The sequence below is a fragment of the Doryrhamphus excisus genome, chromosome 11 (assembly GCF_030265055.1).
Source record: "Doryrhamphus excisus isolate RoL2022-K1 chromosome 11, RoL_Dexc_1.0, whole genome shotgun sequence".
NCBI classification, from domain to species: domain Eukaryota; kingdom Metazoa; phylum Chordata; class Actinopteri; order Syngnathiformes; family Syngnathidae; genus Doryrhamphus; species Doryrhamphus excisus.
This window is the reverse complement of record NC_080476.1, coordinates 17,754,190-17,780,106: the sequence shown is the minus strand read 5'-3', so window position 1 is coordinate 17,780,106 and position 25,917 is coordinate 17,754,190. Positions and strand designations below refer to the sequence as shown.

At 38.9% G+C, this 25,917-nt stretch overlaps 2 protein-coding genes across 6 annotated transcripts; one reads left to right on the top strand and one right to left on the bottom strand.

Annotated features, from left to right (window-relative positions):
* The first annotated feature begins 22 nt into the window (after window positions 1-22).
* Window positions 23-10,819, top strand: LOC131138479 (BTB/POZ domain-containing protein 10-like). 4 transcript variants are annotated; one of them, XM_058087428.1, is made up of 9 exons: window positions 23-212; window positions 1,263-1,434; window positions 3,260-3,480; window positions 4,847-5,111; window positions 5,667-5,769; window positions 6,832-6,952; window positions 7,743-7,940; window positions 8,010-8,120; window positions 9,475-10,819. In XM_058087428.1, exons 2-9 carry the CDS (start codon window positions 1,340-1,342, stop codon window positions 9,858-9,860), a joined length of 1,500 nt encoding a protein of 499 aa, XP_057943411.1. In that variant the 5' UTR covers window positions 23-212; window positions 1,263-1,339; the 3' UTR covers window positions 9,861-10,819. The 4 variants fall into 4 exon arrangements, with proteins under 4 accessions (XP_057943411.1, XP_057943412.1, XP_057943409.1 ...); XM_058087426.1 differs by lacking the exon at window positions 23-212 and adding an exon at window positions 229-670; XM_058087429.1 differs by lacking the exons at window positions 23-212; window positions 1,263-1,434 and adding an exon at window positions 228-670.
* bmal1a (basic helix-loop-helix ARNT like 1a) lies at window positions 10,567-25,546 on the bottom strand. Of its 2 annotated transcripts, none has more exons than XM_058087424.1 (20): window positions 25,378-25,546; window positions 23,271-23,452; window positions 23,074-23,137; window positions 21,821-21,968; window positions 21,706-21,726; window positions 21,602-21,634; window positions 21,366-21,395; window positions 20,356-20,513; window positions 20,143-20,222; window positions 19,460-19,552; window positions 19,265-19,382; window positions 17,878-18,027; window positions 17,507-17,753; window positions 17,289-17,395; window positions 13,940-14,090; window positions 13,765-13,844; window positions 13,572-13,683; window positions 12,802-12,895; window positions 11,368-11,461; window positions 10,567-11,283 (listed from the first exon to the last, which is right to left on the bottom strand). In XM_058087424.1, exons 3-20 carry the CDS (start codon window positions 23,117-23,119, stop codon window positions 11,126-11,128), a joined length of 1,920 nt encoding a protein of 639 aa, XP_057943407.1. In that variant the 5' UTR covers window positions 23,120-23,137; window positions 23,271-23,452; window positions 25,378-25,546; the 3' UTR covers window positions 10,567-11,125. The 2 variants fall into 2 exon arrangements, with proteins under 2 accessions (XP_057943407.1, XP_057943408.1); XM_058087425.1 differs by having other exon boundaries at window positions 17,507-17,750.
* Window positions 25,547-25,917: the final 371 nt, after the last annotated feature.

Genomic DNA, 25,917 nt, shown 5'->3' with positions numbered 1-25,917 from the left:
TGATGTCTCGCGAGAAGTCGGTGATAGCAACCAATAAGCTCCAAAGAGTGCAAAAAATGTCAAAAACTCTTCAAATGTGGATGTTTCACGTCAAATTAACGATGTCCTGAGACACCAGGAAGTCTTTCCACGTCTCGCGAGAAGTGGACCGTCGTTATTTTGAAGATATGAACATATATATTTTAAGGAGACGTCGCTGCAAGCCCTGAGTCGTAAGTCGCCGTTGCCGCCATTTTGTATGTATGAAGGCTGCTGTGTAAACGAATAGGCTACATGTAAATGTACTTCCTTTCTATAAAATCAATTTCCGTCGTGTATACATTCGCATACGCATTTGATGTTCTAAAATTGTATTGAATTGTATTAATTTACAGCGAAGGTTTGACAACCAATATGGCGGGCGACGTTCACGTATCGCAGCAGATACAAACGATAGCAAGGAAGAAGGTCCAATATGTGTGTGGAGTTCAAGATGGAGGACTGGACGGAAAATATATTTCTTAGGTGGACTGTGAGGTGAAATTTTTTTTAAAATTTTCACGTTTCACGTCGATATAAAGAAGTCCCGAAGAAGCCTCGTTGTATCTCGCGAGAAGTGGAGGATCTCAACCATCTTTGATGACAACAACAACGGAGGAGTTAATATGAGTTCAAGATGGACGACAAAATGGTAAAAAAATGCGTAGTTTTCTTTTAAATTGATTTCGAGAAAAAAATTACTTTTAAATTTTTTATTTAATGAGCCGAACGGTGTTAAAACCGTCAAACGTGGATATTTCACGTCAAGGTAAAGTCACATTTTGGACTCAAGTTAGCCAAGACCTCTTAGAGGGTGTTGTTAAAGTTAACATTCATCACCAAAAAGTTCGTAATACTATAAAAAGTGACGATAATAGTCCAATAATTTATTCTAATTCAGTACACGTTAGCTACTTTTAAAGCAATACTTACTATTAATGCATTATCGGTCGTCTTTGCTTCAAACAGGCCAAAAATACTTTTTTAAAACATATTTTTACACAGAAAAGGATTATAAGACTAAATAAATGTAATTACAATGTTAATGATAACACATTTCAGTTACGAGCAGCATTGTGCCTCATTAAGATAAATGCGAAGCCGGCTTTTCCGAGCGACACCTGAACGCAGCACTGCAGTGATTCAGTCACGGAGAGTTTGAACGCCTCTCTTGTCAATGACTCGCCGCTGCATATTTTCGTTCTTCTTCGTCACCCTCGCCCGCTTTTTCTTCTTTCGACAAGCGGTGTTCGAGGAACCGGAGTGCCGAAGCAATCCCTGATAGGAGTCCCGGAAAGGATGCCCACGGAGCGGGCAAGTGATGAGCCAGGATGCTGAGGCTTTGTTGGGAGGAAGACGAGGCTTTTGTCTCATCCCTTGCTGCTTTGTCTTCTCTTGGTCCTCCGATAAGCACCGGTAGGTGGGATGCTTGCTTGTTTTGTTACTTTATTGTCATTTTTTTCAATATACTATATAGTCATGTATGCGTTTTGTTAGTTTTGCAGTTAAATAAATCAGTGATTTTTTTTGGATGCTGCTTGCTGCTATTTTTGCAGGGTGTCGCTAAATAATTGAGAGCATCACCTCATGCTTTTAATAGAAAGCCGTGGAAGCGTGTATCGTGTGTCATGATATCGAATTATAACGCATGCATGTGATGTGCACGTCCACGTGGTTATGATAATGCCGTTGACTGCTACTGATGCAAGTCCTGGAGACACCGACCTCACTTCCTTTGTTCCGGCCACTTTGTCCGCTTCTCTTTTATCTTTTTAAAAAAAATATATATTAATCATAATATATGAAATACCAAGTGAAAAGCCAGTGAGAAGATTTTCCGCATCAAGGTGGTCCAGACTGTTAGATGTCACCTGAGGACCCCGCCGCTGTGACCCCCGGTCTTCAAGGACATTGCAGCTGTGCTCTATTCTATGTATTGATTCATCACACCACCAACTCATGTTTATTTTTTTAAACGTAAAACGCATAGCAGCGATAAATTTAATATTATTTGCAGCAGGGATCTGCAATGTTCTATTTTAAGAGCCATGCCGCTGGAGCCTATACCAGAGGGGTGTGCACCCCCGGAACCGTTGCCAGCCAATGGCAGCCGGGGCTCGTTCACGCTCGTATCCATTCACAAATTTTATTCATTCATTGTTTTCTTTCTCATATGGCCGTTTAAATATTTTGTATTTAATATTTCGACTTCATGCTACTTTACTATCATAACTCTTTCTTGTAATTTTGACTTTATTCACATAATATTTTCACTTTATTATGGTAACCTCTTCACAAGTTAATTTTCCAAAAATGACTGATTAATTTTCTTTCTAATATTAATTTTAAAAAATCATTTTTTTCCTGTAATTTTGACTTTATTCCCATAATATTTTCACTTAATTTTTGTAACCTCTTCATAACTGAATTTTCCAAAAATGACTTTCATTCATTTTCTTTCTAATATTAATTTAAAAAAAATTTTTTTTCTTGTAATTTTGACTTTATTCCCATAATATTTTCACTTTATTATTGTAACCTCTTCACAAGTTAATTTTCCAAAATGACTTTCATTCATTTTCTTTCTAATATTACTGAATTTTTTTTCTTGTAATTTTGACTTTATTCCCATAATATTTTCACTTTATTGTTGTAACCTCTTCATAACTTCATTTTCCAAAAATGACTTTCATTCATTTTCTTTCTAATATTACTTTAAAAAATATTTATTTCTTGTCATTTTGACTTTATTCCCATATTTTCACTTTATTGTTGTAACCTCTTCATAACTTAATTTTCCAAAAATGACTTTCATTCATTTTCTTTCTAATATTACTTAACAAATATTTTTTTTCTTGTAATTTTGACTTTATTCCCATCATATTTTCACTTTATTGTTATTTATTTCACTTTCCATAACCTAATTTTCCAAAAATGGCGCTTTAATTCATTGTTTTCTTCATTCATATTACTTTAAAAAATGTTTTTTCTTTCATATTTCAACTTTATGGTACTAAAATTTATAATATTATTTATTATAACATTTTTTCTTGTCATCTCTTAATATTTTTACTTTATTTTGCAGTTTCTCCCCATTTTTTTCTGTTTCTTAATTTTCCAAATATTATATTTAAAAAGTCAATGTTCATAAATTAGTCTTGTGAGACAGGCATTTTGAATCTCCAATTAGAACCCCTTAAGATCCATCTTTGTTGACTTGTGTTTGTGTGTCCTGTCTTAGGGACAGACAGTGTGGCGTGTCAGTGCTGGACTGCGCCCAGCAGCAGCAGAGGTGGACCGGGGGGACCATGAGTCTGTACGGCGACGGCCGGCAGGGGAACGTTTATGGCCGGGAGCAGCGGAGGCGCTCTGCTGACCGCTCACGTGACTCGTCCCATGAGAGAGGAGAGGGTCAGCTGACCCCCTGCATCAGGAACGTGGCCTCCCCCACCCGGCAGCACGGTGAGGGCAGCAGCCGTCTACTTTAACATTATTAGAGCTGTCAACACATGAAATAACACCCCTATAGTCACCTTTACACTCCTATAGAATGGTACTCAGAATGCTAATATCAACATGTTAGTATGCTAACCATTGTACTAATATTTTTTAACATTTTCAGAGCTTCACTGATACAAACACTTTTATGCTATTATGCTAGGTGTTAGAATGCTAACCATTATACTAAGATTTTTATCATTTTCAGTTTCACTTAAACAAACAGTGCTATTGTGCTATGTGTTAGAATGCTAATATCAACATGTTAGCATGCTCACCATTATGCTAATATTTTTAGCATTTTCAGCGCATCACTTACACAAAGACTTAGTGCTATTATGCTAGGTGTTAGAATGCTAATATCAACATGTTAGCATGCTAACCATTATACTAATATTTTTTAACATTTTCAGAGCTTCACTTACACAGACACTTAGTGCTATTATGCTAGGTGTTAGAATGATAACATAAATATGTTAGCATGCTAACCGTTGTGCTAATATTTTTAGGATTTTCAGAGCTTCACTTACACAAACATTTAGTGCTATTATGCTAGGTGTTAGAATGCTAATATCAACATGTTAGCATGCTAATCATTGTACTAATATTTTTAGCATTTTCAGAGCTTCACTTACACAAACACTTAGTGCTATTATGCTAGGTGTTAGAATGCTAAAATCAACATGTTAGCATGCTAACCATCATAAGAATATTTTTTGCATTTTCAGAGCTTCACTTACACAAACACAGTGCTATTATGCTAGGTGTTAGAATGCTAATATCAACATTTTAGCATGCTAACCATTATACAAATATTTTTTAGCATTTTCAGAGCTTCACTTACACAAATGCTTAGTGCTATCATGCTAGGTGTTAGAATGATAATATCAACATGTTAGCATGCTAACCGTCATACAAATATTTTTAGCATTTTCAGAGCTTCACTTACACAAACACTTAGTGCTATTATGCTAGGTGTTACAATGCTAATATCAACATGTTAACCATTATACTAACATTTTTAGCATTTTCACAGCTTCACTTGCATAAATGCTTAGTGCTATTATGCTAGGTGTTAGAATGCTAATATTAACATGTTAGCATGCTAACCATTGTACTAATATTTTTAGCATTTTCAGAGCTTCACTTACACAAATAATTAGTGCTATTATGCTAGGTGTTGGAATGCAAAAATTTGCATGTTAGCATGCTAACAACAAACGCCTAAGCAGAATGTTACAGCAATGATGAATGATTTTCCACTAGCAGGTGTAAGATATAAGACGTGATGGTTTTATCCACACCATCTTTGCCCCCCCCTCCCCCGTAGACCGAGAACGTGGTGATGGCGGCTCATCCTCCAGATCTTCCAGTCCACGTCCCCCCAGGGTTTCTCTTCCATGTTCAAATGTTGGAGCAGCTGCTGCGGGGGACCTCCACCCCGGCGACATGATCTTTGTGTACGACCTCAGCGGTAAAGAGGGTCATCGTGGCGGCCAGCGCGTGGGAGAGCGGGTGACGCTGATTGTGGACAACACAAGATTTGTGGTGGATCCTGCCATCTTTACAGCCCAACCCAACACCATGCTGGGCAGGTAAAGACGCCACCTGACTTAAACGTCTATTATGCTATGTGTTAGAATGCTAATATCAACATGTTAGCATGCTAACCATTATACAAATATTTTTTAGCATTTTCAGAGCTTCACTTACACAAACACTTAGTGCTATTATGCTATGTGTTAGAATGCTAATATCAACATGTTAGCATGCTAACCATTATACAAATATTTTTAGCATTTTCAGACCTTCACTTACACAAACACTTAGTGCTATTATGCTAGGTGTTAGAATGCTAATATTAACATGTTAGCATGCTAACCATTATACGAATATTTTTAGCATTTTCAGAGCTTCACTTACACAAACACTTAGTGCTGTTATGCCAGGTGTTAGAATGCTAATATCAACATGTTAGCATGCTAACCATTATATGAATATTTTTAGCATTTTCAGAGCTTCATTTACACAAACATTTAGTGCTATTGTGCTATGTGTTAGAATGCTAATATCAACATGTTAGCATGCTAACAATTATACTAATATTTTTAGCATTTTCAGAGCTTCATGATGCTTTGTTTTGCTTCTAGGATGTTTGGCTCAGGGCGGGACAACAATTTCACAAGGCCCAATGAAAAAGGAGAGTTTGAGGTGGCTGACGGCATCAGCTCCACGGTCTTCAGAGCCATTCTGGTAAGTCTTCTTAGTTCTTCATACAACAACAGCAAAGGTCGGTTTCAGCCCACCAGCTCGTGAATAAGGCAGCCTACGCACGTTCAGATGCAATGGTGCCTTGGTTAACATCCGACTCAAACAAAAACGGACTCTAACCAAAGCAAAGTTTCCCATAGAAAATCATACAAAACCAGACACAAGGAAGTCTTCTTGTTGGCCGCTTGATCCAATATGGCAGTGTCAACAAACAGGACAGTATTTTGGAGGCTAAACAAGCCAAGGCAAAATTTTGGATGTTAACCAAAAAACATGCTAACCGGGGCGGACATTAAGTGCACAGGTGCACTGTACTTGAGTTCCATCTGGTGGTTTTAATGTCAATTACAGCGCTCATGGCAATCATGAAAACATTTTAAAAAAATTTTTTGATAGATTTTTTGGCTGTTTTTTTTTTTTTTAATATTTGAAATTTTTTTGTGTTTTTCAATTTTTTTATCTATGTATAATGATGTTTCCTTTTGTTTAATATTTTTTAATAATACTGCATTTTGTTGCCCTGTATCAGTGACATGAGCAATAACAAAGTAACATAATATAATACTAATATATTTTTTATATTTTCATTTTTTTGTATTTTGAAAATATTATTTTTCCTTTTTTTCTGTTTAACTAGTTGTCTAATTTTGGAATGTATGCCTTTAAATGGTGTAGTGTACAGTAGTGTGTGTGTGTGTGTGTGTGTGTGTGTGTGTGGGTGATGGTTGCCATGGCAGCAGCAGGGGGGCCTGGAAAGTGGAGCAGGGAGAGAGCGGTGACGACGTTTCTTCTTCTTCTTCAGCCACCCCCACTCCCCCGCCCCCGCCCCCCCTTGCCACCCGCCCGCCTTATTTAGCTATCGGGATGCTGCCGGACTCTGCTGCACCTGCCCTCCTCCCCCCCACTTCCTCCACGCTCTCTCCCTGCCGCCGCCGCCGCTCGGGTGAGTGGAGCAGCGTCGGTAATGGCGTCTTCTTGTTTTCCGTCCTTTGCCGGTGTGTGTGCGTGCGTGTCTTGACTGGTGTGCGGTGCTGAAAATGGCAGGATTACTACAAATCGGGGATAATCCGCTGCCCCGACGGCGTTTCCATTCCTGAGCTGAGGGAGTCATGTGACTACCTGTGCGTCTCCTTCAACTACAACACCATCAAGTGCAGAGATCTGAGTGAGTACATCACCCCTTCCCGCCCTTCCGCCTTGTTTTTGTCAGTGTGTGTGTGTGTGTGTGTGTGCGCGTGCGGCTCAGTAGGTCACGATGAGTTGAGATTGAATTTGTAATAAACGGCCCAACAGCGCCCTCTGGTGTGGATGTTCAGTACAGCGGCGCCTCGGCGACATGATTCATTTAATCACCTTTTTTTTTGGTTAGAATACGAAAATAAAAATTATTAAAATAAAATGTAATCTTTTTTGGTCATTTTTGCAGTTTTATAACTTCATTTTCGGTCCAACTTTCTTTGTTTGTTTTCATCCGTGTGTCCTTTATGTGCGTGGTAAGGATATACAAACAGGCGAGGTGAGGGGAGGGGCTAAGAATGCACGCGACGGCACGCGCACCTCCAGCCAGGCTCCTTTTTCTTCCGTCACGTGATATTACGTGCATATTAGCCAATAAGATAAAGCGACACAGCGACCAAAGAGAGAAGCACGTGCCGGTACCGGCGCGTACCAACCAATCACGGAGCTCGTCTCCCCTTTTTAAACAGCCAGGCGCCCCGATGCACGAGCTGTCCAACGACGCGGCAAAGATATACAAACAGGTGAGGGGAGGGGCTAAGAATGCACGCGACGGCACGCGCGACTCCAGCAAGGCTCCTTTTTTCTTCCGTCACGTGATATTACGTGCATATTAGCCAATAAGATAAAGCGACACAGCGACCAAAGAGAGAAGCACGTGCCGGTACCGGCGCGGACCAACCAATCACGGAGCTCGTCTCTCCTTTTTAAACGGCCAGGCGCCCTCATGCACGAGCTGTCCAACGACGGGGCCCGGCGGCAGTTTGAACGCTACCTGGAGGAGATGGTGCTTCCGGTCATGGTGGCCAGCGCGCGGGGCGGGGAGAGGGAGTGTCACGTGGTGGTGCTCACCGACGACGACGTGGTGGACTGGGACGAAGAGTACCCGCCGCAGATGGGGGAGGAGTACTCTCAAAGTAAGAGCCGCCGCACTTCCTGTCCGCCCTTCTTTATAGAGTCTTACTTCCGGTCTTGTGCGTGCGCAGTCATCTACAGCACCAAACTCTACCGCTTCTTCAAGTACATCGAGAACAGAGACGTGGCCAAGTCCGTCCTCAAGGACCGAGGACTTAAGAAGATCCGCCTGGGCATCGAAGGTATGTAGAGACGTTTTTTATAGCGTGCACCTTCCTCTTTGGACAGCAGGGGGCGCCATTAGTCCACCTCTGGTCACACATGGTCATGATTCCAATATACCAACATATATATCTATAAATATATAAGAAATATATGCTCATGTACTTTTTAAAATTAGTATTATTGACATTTTTAGTTTTTATATAAACATTTGTATTTGTAAAATAGACCAAAATATACCAAAGTATTTATTTAAAAAAAAAATATACTAAAAATGAAATTATGTAAACATACAAAAGATAAGCTAGTGTATTTTTTAAAATGTATTATTGACATTTTAAAATTTGTAAAATACAAAAATAATCTTGTTTTTTAATTATGGACGTTTTTATATTAAAGATAAAATTGGTAAAATGTACAAAAAATATGTTCATGGTTTTTTTATTATTATGGAAATTTTGTATATATAAAAAAATTGGTAAAATATACAAAAAATATGGTCATGTTTTTTAATTATTATGGACATTTTGTATATATAAATAAAATTGGTAAAATATACAAAAAATATGCTCGTGTTTAATTATTATGGACATTTTATATAAACAAATAAAATTGTTAAAATATACAAAAAATATGCTCGTGTTTTGTTAATTATTATGGACATTTTATATAAAAAATACAATTGGTAAAATATACAAAAAATATGCTTGTGTTTTTAAATTTTTATGGACATTTTATATATATATATAAAATACAATTGGTAAAATATAAAAAAAATATGCTCATGTTTTTTAATTAGTATGGACATTTTATATAAAAATTACAATTGGTAAAATATACACAAAAAATATGCTCATGTGTTTTTTTATTATTATGGACATTTGATATAAAAAAATAAATTGGTAAAATATACAAAAAATATGCTCGTGTTTTTTAATTTTTATGGACATATGATATAAAAAAATAAAATCGGTAAAATATATAAAAAGTATGCTCATGTGTTTTTTAATTATTATGGACATTTGATATCAAAAATAAAATTGGTAAAATATACAAAAAATATTCCCATGTGTTTAATTATTATGGACATATGATATAAAAAAATAAAATCGGTAAAATATACAAAAAATATGCTCATGTGTTTTTTAATTATTATGGACATTTATATATAAAATGAAATTGTTAAAATACACAAAAATATGCTAATGTGTTTTAATTTTTTAAATGAAACATGTAATTATTAAAATATACACAAAATATGCTAAAATATTTTAAATTAGTATTTACATTTTTAACATTTTTGTATTAAAAATGAAATTATTGAAATATTCTATAAATGCTCTTGTAATTTACATTTTTAACAATTTAATGCAGGCTACCCCACCTGTAAAGAGAAGATAAAGCGGCGTCCCGGAGGTCGCCCAGAGGTCATCTACAACTACGTCCAGCGTCCTTTCATCCGCATGTCCTGGGAGAAAGAGGAGGGCAAAAGCCGCCACGTGGACTTCCAGTGCGTCAAGTCCAAGTCCACCACCAATTTGGCGGTCCCCGCCGCAGACATTTCCCCGGATTTGCTGGGCCCGCGGGTGGACGAACTGGACCCGAGCACGGACACGCTTCTTCAGTCGGGGTGGGGTCAGATGCCGGAGGGCCTGGACTTGAATACCTCTCGGAGTGTCGGGGATATGCACCATACTCAGGCACTTTACCACCAACACCACCGGTCCCAGTTAGACCCCCACGGGTCCCCGTCTGAGTGACGCAACTATCGGGGCACACTGGCTGAACTTTGACCCTCAGCAGACCACAACTCACATCTCATTCATATGGGAAACATTGCGTGGCCATATTAGGGTGTCATATTACGTTCTACCACCAGGGGTCGCTGTTTCCCCATATTAGGTGATGACGTCCAGTCAATTAAACTGGCAGTTGTGGTTCCAATGGCCATATTAGGGTGTCATATTAAGTTGTACCACCGGGGGTCGTTGTTTCCCATATTAGGTGATGACGTCCAGTCAATTAAACTGGCAGTTGTGGTTCCAATGGCCATATTAGGGTGTCATATTACGTTGTACCACAGGGGGTCGTTGTTTTCCCATGTTAGGTGATGACGTCCAGTTAATTAAACTGGCCATTGTGGTTCCAAACAAATATCACAATTATGACTGGCCATATATTAGGGTGTCATATTACGTTGTACCACCGGGGGTCGCTGTTTCCCCATATTAGGTGATGACGTCCAGTCAATTCAACTGGCAGTTGTGGTTCCAATGGCCATATTAGGGTGTCATATTACGTTGTACCACCGGGGGTCGCTGTTTCCCCATATTAGGTGATGACGTCCAATGGTTCACAATTATGACAATATCCAACAAATATGAAAAATCAATCAACACTGAAAGCACATAATATTTTTTTGTTGTTTTTTTTAATAAATAAAAATATTTGCTGAGCCAAAAAAGACAGAAAGAAAGCATTTTTATTTTAAAAAATATTTGACTGTTGGTACATACAATACACTCATACTCATATATTTGCATAAAGTAGACTCTTACCATATTCATATTCCAAGATTTGATACATTATATATATAGACACGGTGTCGGAGCATGAAGAGACGGTGAAATAAAAACCAAAGATGGTGGACCTCACCACTGCCGCCCATCGGGGGTTGGAGGGGGAGGGGGGCGTCTTGAATTTGGACTCATTAAAATCACGTTTTACTTTAAAACTGACGCGTGATGTGTTCAAGTGCTGATGTCGTACTGTGTAAAGTGGGAGTCGGCCTTGAGACGGAAGAGGTGAGGTCCACGGTTTTGCTGAGGACCACCAAAAACCTTCAGGACGGCTTCCGTTTTTTGTCGCCACCCAAACAAAAAGAAGCTGCGGCGTTCCCAGGAGGACGTTTTTCCTTTCCGACTGACCAGTGGAATTTGCTGGAGGAAAGAGTCTTCACAAAGCGTTCCCGACTACTGACATTGAAGGTCCTCAAACGCTCCATCTCCACGTTCCCTCGTGGTCCTCACAAAGGCCAGGGAAGGTCGCTGAAGTCCACGGGGCCTCCTAAGCCGGCGTCCGCCTCCAGAAGGGACATGATGACCGCCATGGCCGCCTCGTCGTTGCTGGGGCTGCTGGAACCGGGTTCATCCATGATGTCGATGCTCAGGTGGGAGTTGTCACCTGATGGGATCAGGATCACACCTGAGACGGAGTACTTTGGTGTGTACGTGTGTGTGTGTGTGAGGGGGGGACGGGAGTACGTACTCATGATGGACTGGTTGGAGTACGGGTAGCCCACAGAGTCGGGTCCGGGAAGGATGCCAGTGCTGGCCAGCTCAGGTGTTCCTCCATTGTGGATCTACAGGGTCAGGACAGGGTCATTAAACGCACCGTCTCCTCAACAGCGTCTGATCAAATGATCAAATATCATTTTAGTCATCCAAAGGGAAAACATTCCGGGAATAAAACCAGAATGATATCATTCCAAGCAGTATCTTCAAATATTTAGACAGGAATGGGAAAAACAGATGGAATTTTAAAAGGAATAAAGTCATCATAATGTGGGAATAAAGTTACAATTGAAAGGAATAAGGTCATCATGGGAATAAAGTCATATTTTAAAGGAATAAAGTCATGTGGGAATAAAGTCATATTTCAAAGGAATATATATAAATCATATATATATATATATATATGGGAATAAAGTCAACATGCAAGGGAATAGAATAAAGTCATATTTTAAAGGAATAAAGTAATCATATGGGAATAAAGTCACATTTTAAAGGAATAAAGTCATGTGGAAATAAAGTCACATTTTAAAGGAATAAAGTCATGTGGAAATAAAGTCACATTTCAAAGGAATAAAGTAACCATATATGGGATAAAGTCATATTTTAAAGGAATAAAATCAAATTTTAAAGGAATAAAGTCATATATGGGAATAAAGTCACATTTTAAAGGACTAAAGTCATATATGGGAATAAAGTCACATTTTAAAGGACTAAGTCATATATGGGAATAAAGTCACATTTTAAAGGACTAAAGTCATCATATATGGGAATAAAGTCACATTTTAAAGGTATAAAGTCATCATAATATGGGAATAAAGTCATCATATATGGGAGTAAAGTAACATTTTAAAGGAATAAAGTCATATTTTAAAGGAATAAAGTCATCATATATGGGAATAAAGTCATATTTTAAAGGAATAAAGTCATTATATATGGGAATAAAGTCATATTTTAAAAGAATAAAGTCATCATATATGGGAGTAAAGTAACATTTTAAAGGAATAAAGTCATATTTTAAAGGAATAAAGTCATCATATATGGGAATAAAGTCATATTTTAAAGGAATAAAGTCATTATATATGGGAATAAAGTCATATTTTAAAGGAATAAAGTCATTATATATGGGAATAAAGTCATATTTTAAAAGAATAAAGTCATCATATATGGGAATAAAGGCACATTTTAAAGGAATAAAGTCATCATTTATGGAAGTCCTATTTTAAAAGGAATAAAGTCATCATATATGGGAATAAAGTGATAATACAATGTTATCAAACCAAAAAGGTATTTCCATGTCTTTAATGTTTGACGTGAGGTGAGGAGGTGATGAGATGATGAGGTGATGAGGCAAGTCTCCACTAAAGCCCAACAACAACAGGACTCATTCAGGTGTGTGTGTGTGCGTCACCTTCTTCCCCCCTGGAGAGCAGGTGTCAGGTGGGGGTGTGCTGGTGATGTTTAAGGGGCTGGAACCACAGCTGGAGGGGGAGGAGCCTCGGATCCTACAAAGGAAAGACGTTGAAGCTCTGTGTCAATATCGCCACCCGTGCCAATATCGCCAATATTGCCATAATACCGCCATCCGTGTCAATATCGCCATAATATCGCCATCTGTGTCAATATTGCCATCCGTGTCAATATCGCCATCTGTGTCAATATTGCCATCCGTGTCAATATCGCCATCCGTGTCAATATCGCCATAATATCGCCATCCGTGTCAATATCGCCATAATATCGCCATCCGTGTCAATATCGCCATAATATCGCCATCCGTGTCAATATCGCCATCCGTGCCAATATCGCCATAATATCGCCATCCGTGTCAATATCGCCACCCGTGTCAATATCGCCATAATATCGCCATCTGTGTCAATATTGCCATCCGTGTCAATATCGCCATCCGTGTCAATATCGCCATAATATCGCCATCCGTGTCAATATCGCCATAATATCGCCATCCGTGTCAATATCGCCATAATATCGCCATCCGTGTATATATCGCCATCCGTGCCAATATCGCCATAATATCGCCATCCGTGTCAATATCGCCACCCGTGTCAATATCGCCATAATATCGCCATCCGTGTCAATATCGCCACCCGCGCCAATATCGCCATAATACCGCCATCTGTGTCAATATCGCCATAATATCGCCATCCCCCAGTGATCCACCCCTACCTTTGAATCTCCATAACTTCCTCGGCGATCATCCTTCCAATCTTCCCAGCCCCTGCTCTTGTTCCGCCGGGAATGCCGGGCACGGTCTGCAGGGCTCGCCTTCCTCCGCCTACTGGGGGGAGGGTGAGGTGGGGGGGGGGTAGGTAGAGGGTCAGCACACAAGTCACATGTGACATGGTAGAGGTGCTGGTACCTTCTGAGGGGAGAACGCTGTCCATACTCTGTGGCGAGGCGGCGGATTGAGTGTAGTCGGATCCTTCCATCATGGGACACCTGGAGAAAGGGCGAGCGAGAGGGAGAGAGAGAGAGTCAGATGGAAACCATCTGAAGTCTGAAGCCGTCCCACCCTGGTCCCCGGCCCCACTTACGACACCACGGTGTTGGTGGACACGATGTACTCCACCTCCTTGGTCCAGGGGTTCATGAAGCTGAACCATCGGCTCCTCAGCGTGATGAAGGAGCCATCTTTGATCTTGAACTTGTAACAGTTGGTGTTGATCTTCTCTCTCATCTGCAACACTGCAACAGAGGACAACAGCCCAAAGTCACCACACGTTTACGTCCATTCCATGGATGAACACCAGCGACACCAAGGACAAAGAACATCTCGTACGGGTGGATCTTCAGGAGGTTCCAAGGAGACGATCTTCAACTTTGGATGAACTGCCCATTTTGCCTAAATATAATTTCTTCTTTTGGTATTGGGAACCTCCATCGTTTCCATTCTTCACTATGTATAATATATATACACACATATACACATATATAGATATAGATATAGATATATATAGATATATATATACACACACATATATATATACACACACATATATATATATATACACACATATATATACACACACGCATGTACGCACACACACACACACACACACACACACACACACACACACACACACACACACACACACACACACACACACACACACACACACACACACACACACACACACACACACACACACACACACACACACACATATATATACACACACGTGCGCGCGCACACACAAACGCACAGACACACCTGTATGTACACACAAACGCGCGCGCACACACACACACACGCATATGTACACACACGCACATATATATACACACATACATATATATACATATATACACGTATATATATATATATACATATACACGTATATATATATATATATATATATACACGTATATATATATATATATATATATACACGTATATATATATATATATATATATACACGTATATATATATATATATATATATATATATACACACGTATATATATACACGTATATATATATATATATATATATATATATACACACGTATATATATACACGTATATATATATACATATATATATATATATACACATATATACACACGTATATATATACACGTATATATATATACATATATATATATATACACACGTATATATATATACATACACGTATATATATATATATATATATATACAGTGAAGAAAATAAGTATTTGAACACCCTGCTATTTTGCTATTTCTCCCACTTAGAAATCATGGAGGGGTCTGAAATTTTCATCGTAGGTGCATGTCCACTGTGAGAGAGATAAACTAAAAAGAAAAATCCAGAAATCACAATGCATGATTTTTTAACAATTTATTTGTGTGATACAGCTGCAAATAAGTATTTGAACACCTGAGAAAATGAATGTTAATATTTGGTACAGTAGCCTTTGTTTGCTATTACAGAGGTCAAACGTTTCCTGTAGTTTTTCACCAGGTTTGCACACACTGCAGGAGGGATCTTGGCCCACTCCTCCACACAGATCTTCTCTAGATCAGTCAGGTTTCTGGGCTGTCGCTGAGAAACACGGAGTTTGAGCTCCCTCCAAAGATTTTCGATTGGGTTCAGGTCTGGAGACTGGCTGGGCCATGCTAGAACCTTGATATGCTTCTTACGGAGCCACTCCTTGGTTTTCCTGGCTGTGTGCTTCGGGTCGTTGTCGTGTTGGAAGACCCAGCCACGACCCATCTTCAATGCTCTGACAGAGGGAAGGAGGTTGTTCCCCAAAATCTCACAATACACGGCCCCAGTCATCCTCTCTTTAATGCAGTGCACTCGTCCTGTCCCATGTGCAGAAAAACACCCCCAAAGCATGATGCTACCACCCCCATGCTTCACAGTAGGGATGGTGTTCTTCGGATTGTACTCTTCATTCTTCTTCCTCCAAACACGCTTATTGGAATTATGACCAAAAAGTTCTATTTTGGTCTCATCTGACCATAAAACTTTCTCCCATGACTCCTCTGTATCATCCAAATGGTCATATGCAAACTTAAGACGGGCCTTGACATGTGCTGGTTTAAGCAGGGGAACCTTTCGTGCCATGCATGATTTCACATCATGACGTCTTAGTGTATTACCTACAGTAACCTTGGAAACGGTGGTCCCAGCTCTTTTCAGGTCATTGACCAAGTCCTGTCGTGTAGTTCTGGGCTGATTCCTCACCTTTCTTAGAATCATTGAGACCCCACGAGGTGATATCTTGCATGGGGCTCCACTCCGATTGAGATTGACCGTCATGTTTAGCTTCTTCCATTTTCTAATGATAGCTCCAACAGTGGACCTTTTTTCACCAAGCTGCTTGGTAATTGCTCCGTAGCCCTTTCCAGCCTTGTGGAGGTGTACAATTTTGTCTCTGGTGTCTTTGGACAGCTCTTTGGTCTTCGCCATGTTACAAGTTAAAGTCTTACTGATTGTATGGGGTGGACAGGTGTCTTTATGCAGCTAACGACCTCAAACAGGTGCATCTGATTCAGGATGATACATGGAGTGCAGGTGGACTTCTAATGGGCAGACTAACAGGTCTTTCAGGGTCAGAATTCTAGATGATACACAGGTGTTCAAATACTTATTTGCAGCTGTATCACACAAATAAATTGTTAAAAAATCATGCATTGTGATTTCTGGATTTTTCTTTTTAGTTTATCTCTCTCACAGTGGACATGCACCTACGATGAAAATTTCAGACCCCTCCATGATTTCTAAGTGGGAGAAATAGCAAAATAGCAGGGTGTTCAAATACTTATTTTCTTCACTGTATATACATACACGTATATATATATATATATATATATATATATATATATATATATATATACACACGTATATATATATACATACACGTATATATATATATATATATATATATACATACACGTATATATATATATATATATATATATATATATATATATATATATATATATATATATATATATATATATATATATATATATATATATATATATATATATATACACACGTATATATATATATATATATATATATACACACACATACACACACACACACATATATATATATATACATACACATATATATATATACATACACATACATGTATATATACACATACACATATATACACACACACATATATACACACACACACACATATATACACATATATATATATATATATATACACATACACATATATACATATATATACATACACATACACATATATACATATATATACATACACATACACGCGCACACCTATATTCACACACGCATACATATATACACATACACACATATATACATATATCAAATCAGGGTTCCTGTCACACAGGGTTAGGGTTTAGGGTTAGGGTTTAGGGTCAGGACCTCCCAGGGTTTGATGCCAGTACCTTGTCTGTGGCACTCAGCTAGATGTCCGATGTCATCCTGATGGAAATATTCATAGAAGGACGTTCCCAGCAGCTCCTGGGGTAGGTAGGCCAAGATGGCCGTCGCCCTGAAAACAACAACAACAACATCTTTACACACATGAATCACCCTTGGCCACGCCCATTCTTTTTTTTCCAGTACTTCCTTAAAAAGGAGACATGTTATGATGTGGGCTCACCTCTGGTCAACAAAGACAAACTTGCCATCGATGGCGTGGCGGGAGACGTACTCGGTGGCCTTCACCCTGATGTCCGCCAGGCTGGGCTGGGGGACGATGTGCGGGTGCAGCCGCCCGATGGCGACCAGGCAGCTCAGGTTGCAGCCCTCATTATCCGGCTCGTTGTCTTCGTCCAGACCCATCTTGGTGGGGGGCCAGCTTTTTAGGTAGCCTGTGCTGTGGATGGTGCAGAAGCTCTTGCGATCTGCTGGGATGAAAACGCGACGGGTGTTGTGTAATGGCCGCCAAGTCAGCTGTGAGTCCTGCTTTTAACGAGGATGTGGGGGTTGGGGGGGGGGGGGGTGATGATGACAGACGGAGAACACTGCTACCTTTCTTCTTGGAACAGGTAGAAGGAAAGTCTTTATCCTCCACCTTGACGGAGGGCCTGTTGCACTTCATCCTGCAGAAAAATGAGCGTCTGGCTCCGGAACAAAGTCGAGATGGACCCGGCGTGATGTCCGTCTTCACCGGAAGACCAGCTGCAGGCACACAATACATTCATATTAGCTAATATAGACATCATATGAATTAATAAGGCATAGAAAACACATTTACCACCTTATAACTAGGATTTTTTCACAATATTAGAGCCCTCTGGGCATAAAATAACACCCCTATAGTCACCTTTACAATCCTATTAGCCAATATAGAAATACTATGAATAAATAAAGCATAGAAAACACATTTACCACCTTATAACTATGATTTTTCTTACATTATTAGAGCCCTCTGTACATAAAATAACACCCCTATAGTCACAATAACATACATATTAGGCAATATAGACATACTATGAATAAATAAGACATAGAAAACATTTACTACCTTCTAACTATGCTTTTTTCCCACATTATTAGAGCCCTCTGGGCATAAAATAACACCCCTATAGTCACCTTTACATTCATATTAGCCAATATAGACATACTATGAATGAATAAGACATAGAAAACACATTTACCACCTTATAACTATGTTTTTCTTCACATTATTAGAGCCCTCTGGATATAAAATAACATCCCTATAGTCACCTTTACATTCATATTAGCCAATATAGACATACTATGAATAAATAAGACATAGAAAACACATTTACCACCTTCTAACTATGCTTTTTTCACATTATTAGAGCTCTCTTGGCATAAAATAACATCCCTATAGTCACCTTTACATTCATATTGTTAGATTTATGACCATGTTGGAAAACCCATGATAAACTGAATATGTAATATTTGGGCTTTATTCTCCCAACCTCATTTTCCATAAATGACACCATTATCTTGTTCCGTTTATTTTTCATAAGATTACAATGTTCAAAAATATATTTAAAAAAATAAATAAAATGAATATATTTTCTTTAGAATATTTTTTCTTGTTAGAATAGGACTTTTTCTGTTAATATTTTGTAATATTTCCTTTGTAATATTTTGTTCCCACTGTTCTAATTGTGTGATTCTTTCAACTCATCTCTTGTCCATTTTTTGTGTGATTTTATTCTGAAAATATTTTGACTTGATTTTTGTAACATTCAAACATTTTCTGCAACCTAATTTTTTCCAAAAATTGCAACTTTGATAGTAAAATGACGTGAATTTTTCTCATAATATTAGGTTATTGTTCTCCTCACAGTGTTTTTTCAGAATGAAAAAACAGCAGCGTGCCACAAACGGCCCGCGGGCCGCAGCATGGACACCCCCGATGAAACAGGCGTGTGCTTACTTTTGGCATCAATGAGCCTCTCGCGAGGGGCCGTATCGGAAGAAGACAGCTGCTCTTTGACCTTGGCAATGTCCTTGGGATGAAGGTAGTCAAAGAGACTCTGACCGATGAGGTCATTCTGGGGGAAGGAAGGGTAGAAGATGCCTTGAAATGATGCCTTCGCTGGCATCCGGGACGTCTGGAAATCTTACTTACCTGACTGTAGTTAAGAATCTTGTACACCGATTCCGAAACAAAGAGAATCTTTCCACGATCGCAGCCGACCACAAATAGGAAGCCGTCCGCAGCCTGTGATAACAAGCGGATACAGCACAGGACTCAACGTTCCCATTTTAGGAATACAGCACAATACAATGGCGCAGGCCAATAAAAAAAAATGGATATAAAATAACACCCCTATAGTCACCTTTACATTCATATTAGCCAATATAGACACACTATGAGGAAATAAGACATAGAAAACACATTTACCACCTTCTAATTATGCTTTTTTCCCACATTATTAGAGCCCTCTGGACATAAAATAACACCCCTATAGTCCCATTTACATTCATGTTACCCAATATAGACATACTATGAGGAAATAAGACATAAAAAACCTATTTACCACCTTCTAACAATGATTGTTTTCACATTATTAGAGCCCTCTGTACATAAAATAGCACCCCTATAGTCACCTTTACATTCATGTTACCCAATATAGACATACTATAAGGAAATAAGACATAGAAAACACATTTACCACCTTATAACTATGTTTTTTTCCACATTATTAGTTAGCTGTCCTTATTATTGGCCTAAATTCACCATTTAAAAATTAAAAAATGGCGCAGGCCAATAAAAAAAAAAAAAATCAAATTCCACGGTGCAGAACTCACCCTAAGTATCAAATGTTTCAGCTCATCATCGGAGAGGAAGGAAGGCTTGTAGTTGGCCTCCGTGTACGGGTTCGCTGCTCCTGTGGCAAACACAATGCTTCACTTCCATACATCATCCATTTAAAATGGCCGCTACCGCATGTCCACTTCATATTAGTACTCATCCACAGCAACAACAAAGCAGTTAAATATGATGGTGACGTTCGTGCTGACCTCTGAGTGTCTTCATGTGCTGGACGGCCATGCGCAGAACCGTCAGCTTGTCCAGCTTACGGGACATGGCGTTGCACGTGGGCACCAGGGACGCCAGCTCATCGATAAAGCTGTTCATCTTGTCTCGCCGGCGCTTCTCGATCTGGCTGTGAGCCTCTCTGTGAGGGGGGACATCAAAAAGTGGACATCAGCGTATGATTTTGCATACGGGGTTGACCAAAGTGTGGCCTGGGAGCTATTTGTGGGCCCTGGCCATCTTTTAAAAATATCATTTAACAAAAAAAAAATAAATTACCACCTTGTAACTATGCTTTTTTCACATTATTAGAGCCCTCTGGACATAAAATAACACCCCTATAGTCATCTTTACATTCATATCAGCCAATATAGTAGACATACTATGAATAAATAAGGCATAGAAAACACATTTAGCACCTTCTAACTATGCTTTTTTCACATTATTAGAGCCCTCGGGACAGAAAATAACACCCCTATAGTCACTTTTACATTCATATTAGCCAATATAGACATACTATGAGGAAACAAGACATAGAAGGTGATAAATGTGTTTTCTAACTATGCTTTTTTCACATTATTAGAGCCCTCTGGGCATAAGATAACACCCCTATAGTCACCTTTACAATCATATTAGCCAATATAGACATACTTTGAGGAAACAAGACATAGAAAACACATTTACCACCTTCTAACAATGTTTTTTTCCACATTATTAGAGCCCTCTGGACATAAAATAACACCCCTATAGTCGCCTTTACATTCATAATTGAATTGATGCATTATTGCAAGCAGTTATCATGTCCTCCTTTAGCATATTAATGCTTCAATAGATGATGAATTTAAGTCAAATATGGATGTATCAATAAAACAATAGCTGGTGATGATGACCACGGCCTGTAGTTAAAGGTCTGAAGGGGTAGAGGGCGCCCTCCTTTCACCCGACTCCCAGGCCCCCAACCAGCAATGAAAGAGGAAATAAAAGCATCCCGTACCTGGCATTCTTGATCCGGCCTGGTTGGTCGCTGCAAAGGGAAAAGACATATTTACACGGGAAGAACCGATCACGGAGATACACCTTGCATAGGTGGGGTCTTTCTGCTTTCATTCATATTAGCATTTGCTTGCTAACTGCTCCACTCGCTAGTAGCCCCGCCTCCATGTACTGTGAAGCCTTTTGTGATCCAGTCTGTGTACTGGAGAGAAACAAATAGTAATGGCGGACTCTTACCTTCCCAGTTTGTCCTTGTCTGGGTCCATATCGCTGAAGAGGAAAAGATGAGGATTGTCAGGAATGACATGCTAGCAAATCATAGCCTGATGGGGTTTACTTACTCAAAGGAGAAGCCATCGATTCTGCAAAGAAAACAATCTCTGGTCAGTTTTTATGATCGGACATAATAAATTTAGCTTGGTTATGCTACACACAGAATAAGCTACGTTTTCTTACTGGTATTCTGTGGTGCTGCCCTTTCTCTTGCGAGTGTAGTCCATGCCGGTAGTGCTGATAGAACTGGAGATGAGGTCCGTGGAGCTGGGGGACATGAAGTCGGTCATTGTAGAGGAGATGTCCATCCTTTGGTCTGCCATCAGGTCATCTACGGAGCAAAAAGATGTTGGGAAAACTCTCAAAGCTCGAGCATGGGAAACCTGTTTACCACCTTCTAAATGCGCCTTTTTAGCATTAAAGCCCTCTAGACATGAAATAACACCCCTATAGTCACCTTTACACTCCTATTACCCAATACAGTAGACATAATAATACATAAGGCATAGAAACTTGTTTACCACTTTCTAAACACACTTCATTAGAGCCCTCTAGACATGAAATAACACCCCTATAGTCACCTTTACACTTATATTACCCAATAGAGTAGACATAATAAGACAACATAAGACATACAAAACTTGATAACTTTATTATTAGAGCCCTCTAAACATGAAATAGCAGCCCTATAGTCACCTTGACACTCCTATTACCCAATACAGTAGACATACTAAGACAACATAAGACATAGAAAAGATGTTTACCACGTTCTAAACACACTTTATTAGAGACCTCTAGACATGAAATAGCACCCCTATAGTCACATTTACACTCCAATTACCCAATACAGTAGACATAATAAGACATACAAAACTTGAAAACACACTATTATTAGAGCCCTCAAAAAATGAAATAGCACTCCTATAGTCACCTTTACACTTCTATTATTCAATACAGTAGACAGAATAAGAGACAGTAAGAAGCCGTAAGCACAGAAAAACTTTACAGCCTTCTAAATATGCTTTTTAACAGTATTAGAGCCCTCTAGACATGAAATAGCACCCCTATAGTCACCTTTACACTTCTATTATTCTATATAGTAGACATCATAAGACAGAAAACTTGTGTTTAGAAAGGAAAGCGGTAAACAATATTATTAGAGCCCTCTAGACATGAAATAGCACCCCTATAGTCACCTTTACACTTCTATTATTCAATGTAGTAGACATCATAAGAGATAATAAGAAGCCATAAGCACAGAAAACCTGTTTACAGCCTTCTAAATATGCTTTTTAACAGTATTAGAGCCCTCTAGACATAAAATAGCACCCCTATAGTCACCATTACACTCCTATTATTCGTTGTAGTGGACATAATAATGTAAATGTTGATGCTGATATGACAGATGGCACTAAGAGGATGAAATGATGGCTCACCACAGATGTTCATCACAGCCTCTGTGTTAAAATCATCTCCTTCCATCCACTCTTCAGCCCTCCACTGTGAAGAAAGAAAAACGGTATCGGAATAGTATCGGTAACAGTAGATATGCAAATTCAGGTATCGGGATCGGATTGAAAGTGTTTTGTTTTAGGAATTGATCATCATGAGGTTACGGCACCACTTGACTCGCCTGGATAAGAGACAGCAACAAGCCTTCTTAATTGGACTTTGGAATATCTGTCGCAGTACGGTTAGCCTCGATCCGATGTGGTCTCTGTCTCCTTTGGTGCAGTCCCACCAAGACTCATCCGCCTTATGGGTTTCCCGATCTGGTCTGGTCCTTAGGTAGTAACGAGTGCAGCTTGTGTAACTCTAAAAACAAATACAAACATATCACAGTTTCAGCACAAATTAGCACTTCTCTATTCCCGCTATTAGCACTAGTACTTGTACTACTACTACAGAGACGTACAGTCAGACCCGATCGACGGCAGGCTTTGTTGTTTACACCAATATAAACAAAATCAACAACACTTATTACTATGATGCTATGTGTTATCGTGCTAACGTTGTTAGGTGTTAGCATGCTAATGTTAGCATACCAACAATGTCAAAAAGTAGCATACTAGCATTTATAGCCATTTTATAAACATACACTTAAACACAGAACTGTTTTTCTAGATGTTAGCATGCTAATGTTAGCATACCAACATTGTCAAAAAGTAGCATGCTAGCATTTATAGCCATTTGTATAAGCATACACTTAAACACAGAAATATTTTTCTAGATGTTAGCATGCTAATGTTAGCATACCAACATTGTCAAAACGTAGCATACTAGCGTTTATAGCAATTTGTATAAGCATACACTTAAACACAGAACTATTTTTCTAGATGTTAGCATGCTAATGTTAGCATACTTGCATTTTTTAAAGGTTTTTATATGTACAACTCATAGAAACACTGTACTCTCATGCATGATAGGATGCTAACATTAGCATAGTAGCCTTTTAATCATTTTGATTATTGTTAACCTTGACAGACACTACTATCATGCTAGTTTTATCATGTTAATGTTAATATTGCAAATATGCTAACATTAGAAAAGTAACAGTTCAGCCATTTTCACAAAGAGAAACTTATTTAAACCATGCTAATGTTTGAGATGTTAGCTCTAGCATATTAATATTAGCATAGTAGCCTTTTAATCATTTGCATTATTGTTAACCTTGACAAACACTACTATCATGCCAGTTTTATCATGCCAATGTTAATATTGCAAATATGCTAACATTAGAAAAGTAACATTTTAACCATTTTCACAAGTAGAAACAGATGATGTTAGCTCTAGCATATTAATATTAGCATAGTAGCATTTTTCGACATGTTCATAACTATTGACATACGCTTACATTGACATTGCTGGGTGTTGCATAGTTAGCATAAAGCACGGCCATTTTCATAAGAGCCTTCTCTAAACACTTCAAAACTACTATCATGCTAGGTATCATAAATCCATTTTAAATTTAATCTCAATTAATTAGAATGATTTGAATTAATTAACTTAATTTTTCAAAATGAGACACTTTCCTGCTCATTTATTATTATTATTTTTAGCTATTTCACGCACCCCCATTACAATTAGTGTACACCTAAGGGTATGGGAACCTCATTTTGGAAACGTAGGACGTTAACCAAGGCACGATTACTAATACAATGTACCACATATATTAATGGCTGACTTCGGAAGATGGAAAAAAACCAAAAAGACCTTTGGGTTTAAAAAAAAAAACAACTAATGACGGACAACCGATCAGCATCTTCTCTGCCGAACAGAACCGGCACTGTACTGTCGTCACGATGCCAACAATGTCAGCATTTCTAATGAGCAAATATGATAATGGCGTACCGGCCTGCGTCCATCTTGGTTTCAATAATATGTCGGACATATTTAATGGGCTTTTCCCACAGACACGATGCTGTCCAAGAAAACCTGGGCCTGTTTACATAGGCTAGCGTCTTAGCTTGAATGCTAGCATGCTAATTAGCAGCTTTAACTAGCATCGTGGCGGAAACGTACGACGCTCTTTTATATTTATAAACACTCTATATATAAGCAAGCTTGGTTTCACCGACATTACATTACATACGACGAATATAGCAACAGCTAGCTAGGAAAATGCTAATGATAATGTCCTTTCCTTGCCAAGCTGGAAAACATCGACGACATACAAGACGGATAATCACAAAAGTCACCGATATACGCTAATGTTTTACTTTTTTTAACGCTTTACTTACATTTGTTCCGCTGCGATGTGGCTGTCCATTGAAGGCGGCTAGGTTGGGTATTATGGAAGTCAAAAGTGTGACATAAACGATTTTCAATGGTGACCCAGTTTCTCTTCACCGTCATGCCTGTCGGACCACTAACCTACTTTCCCAGCCAATGGCAACTGTGCTACAGCCATTGGTGCGCTCCTGACCAATCACAGACGCTTTCAGGGTGGTAAAAGATGACAGGCGTCTCCGCCGACCAATGACAGCCGTTATTCAAACAGAATGCAGGGAGAGGACGTGCGTGTGAGTGTGGAGGAACCTGTCATGCTGACTCACGACGCAAGATGGCGCTGCGACTGACTGCAATCAGAGGTGTCCAAACTGCGGCTCATTGTTGAAATGAAATAATTATCATTTAATCACCCAAATCTTTGTATTGTGTTTGTAAATTATAAATATTAAAATTTCCAAATGAGATGAATACATGACGAGTTTCTGGGCCTTAAATCCAATAGAAACGCTTTTAGAGGGAGTTGAAACAGCACTGAAACCGTTCGAATT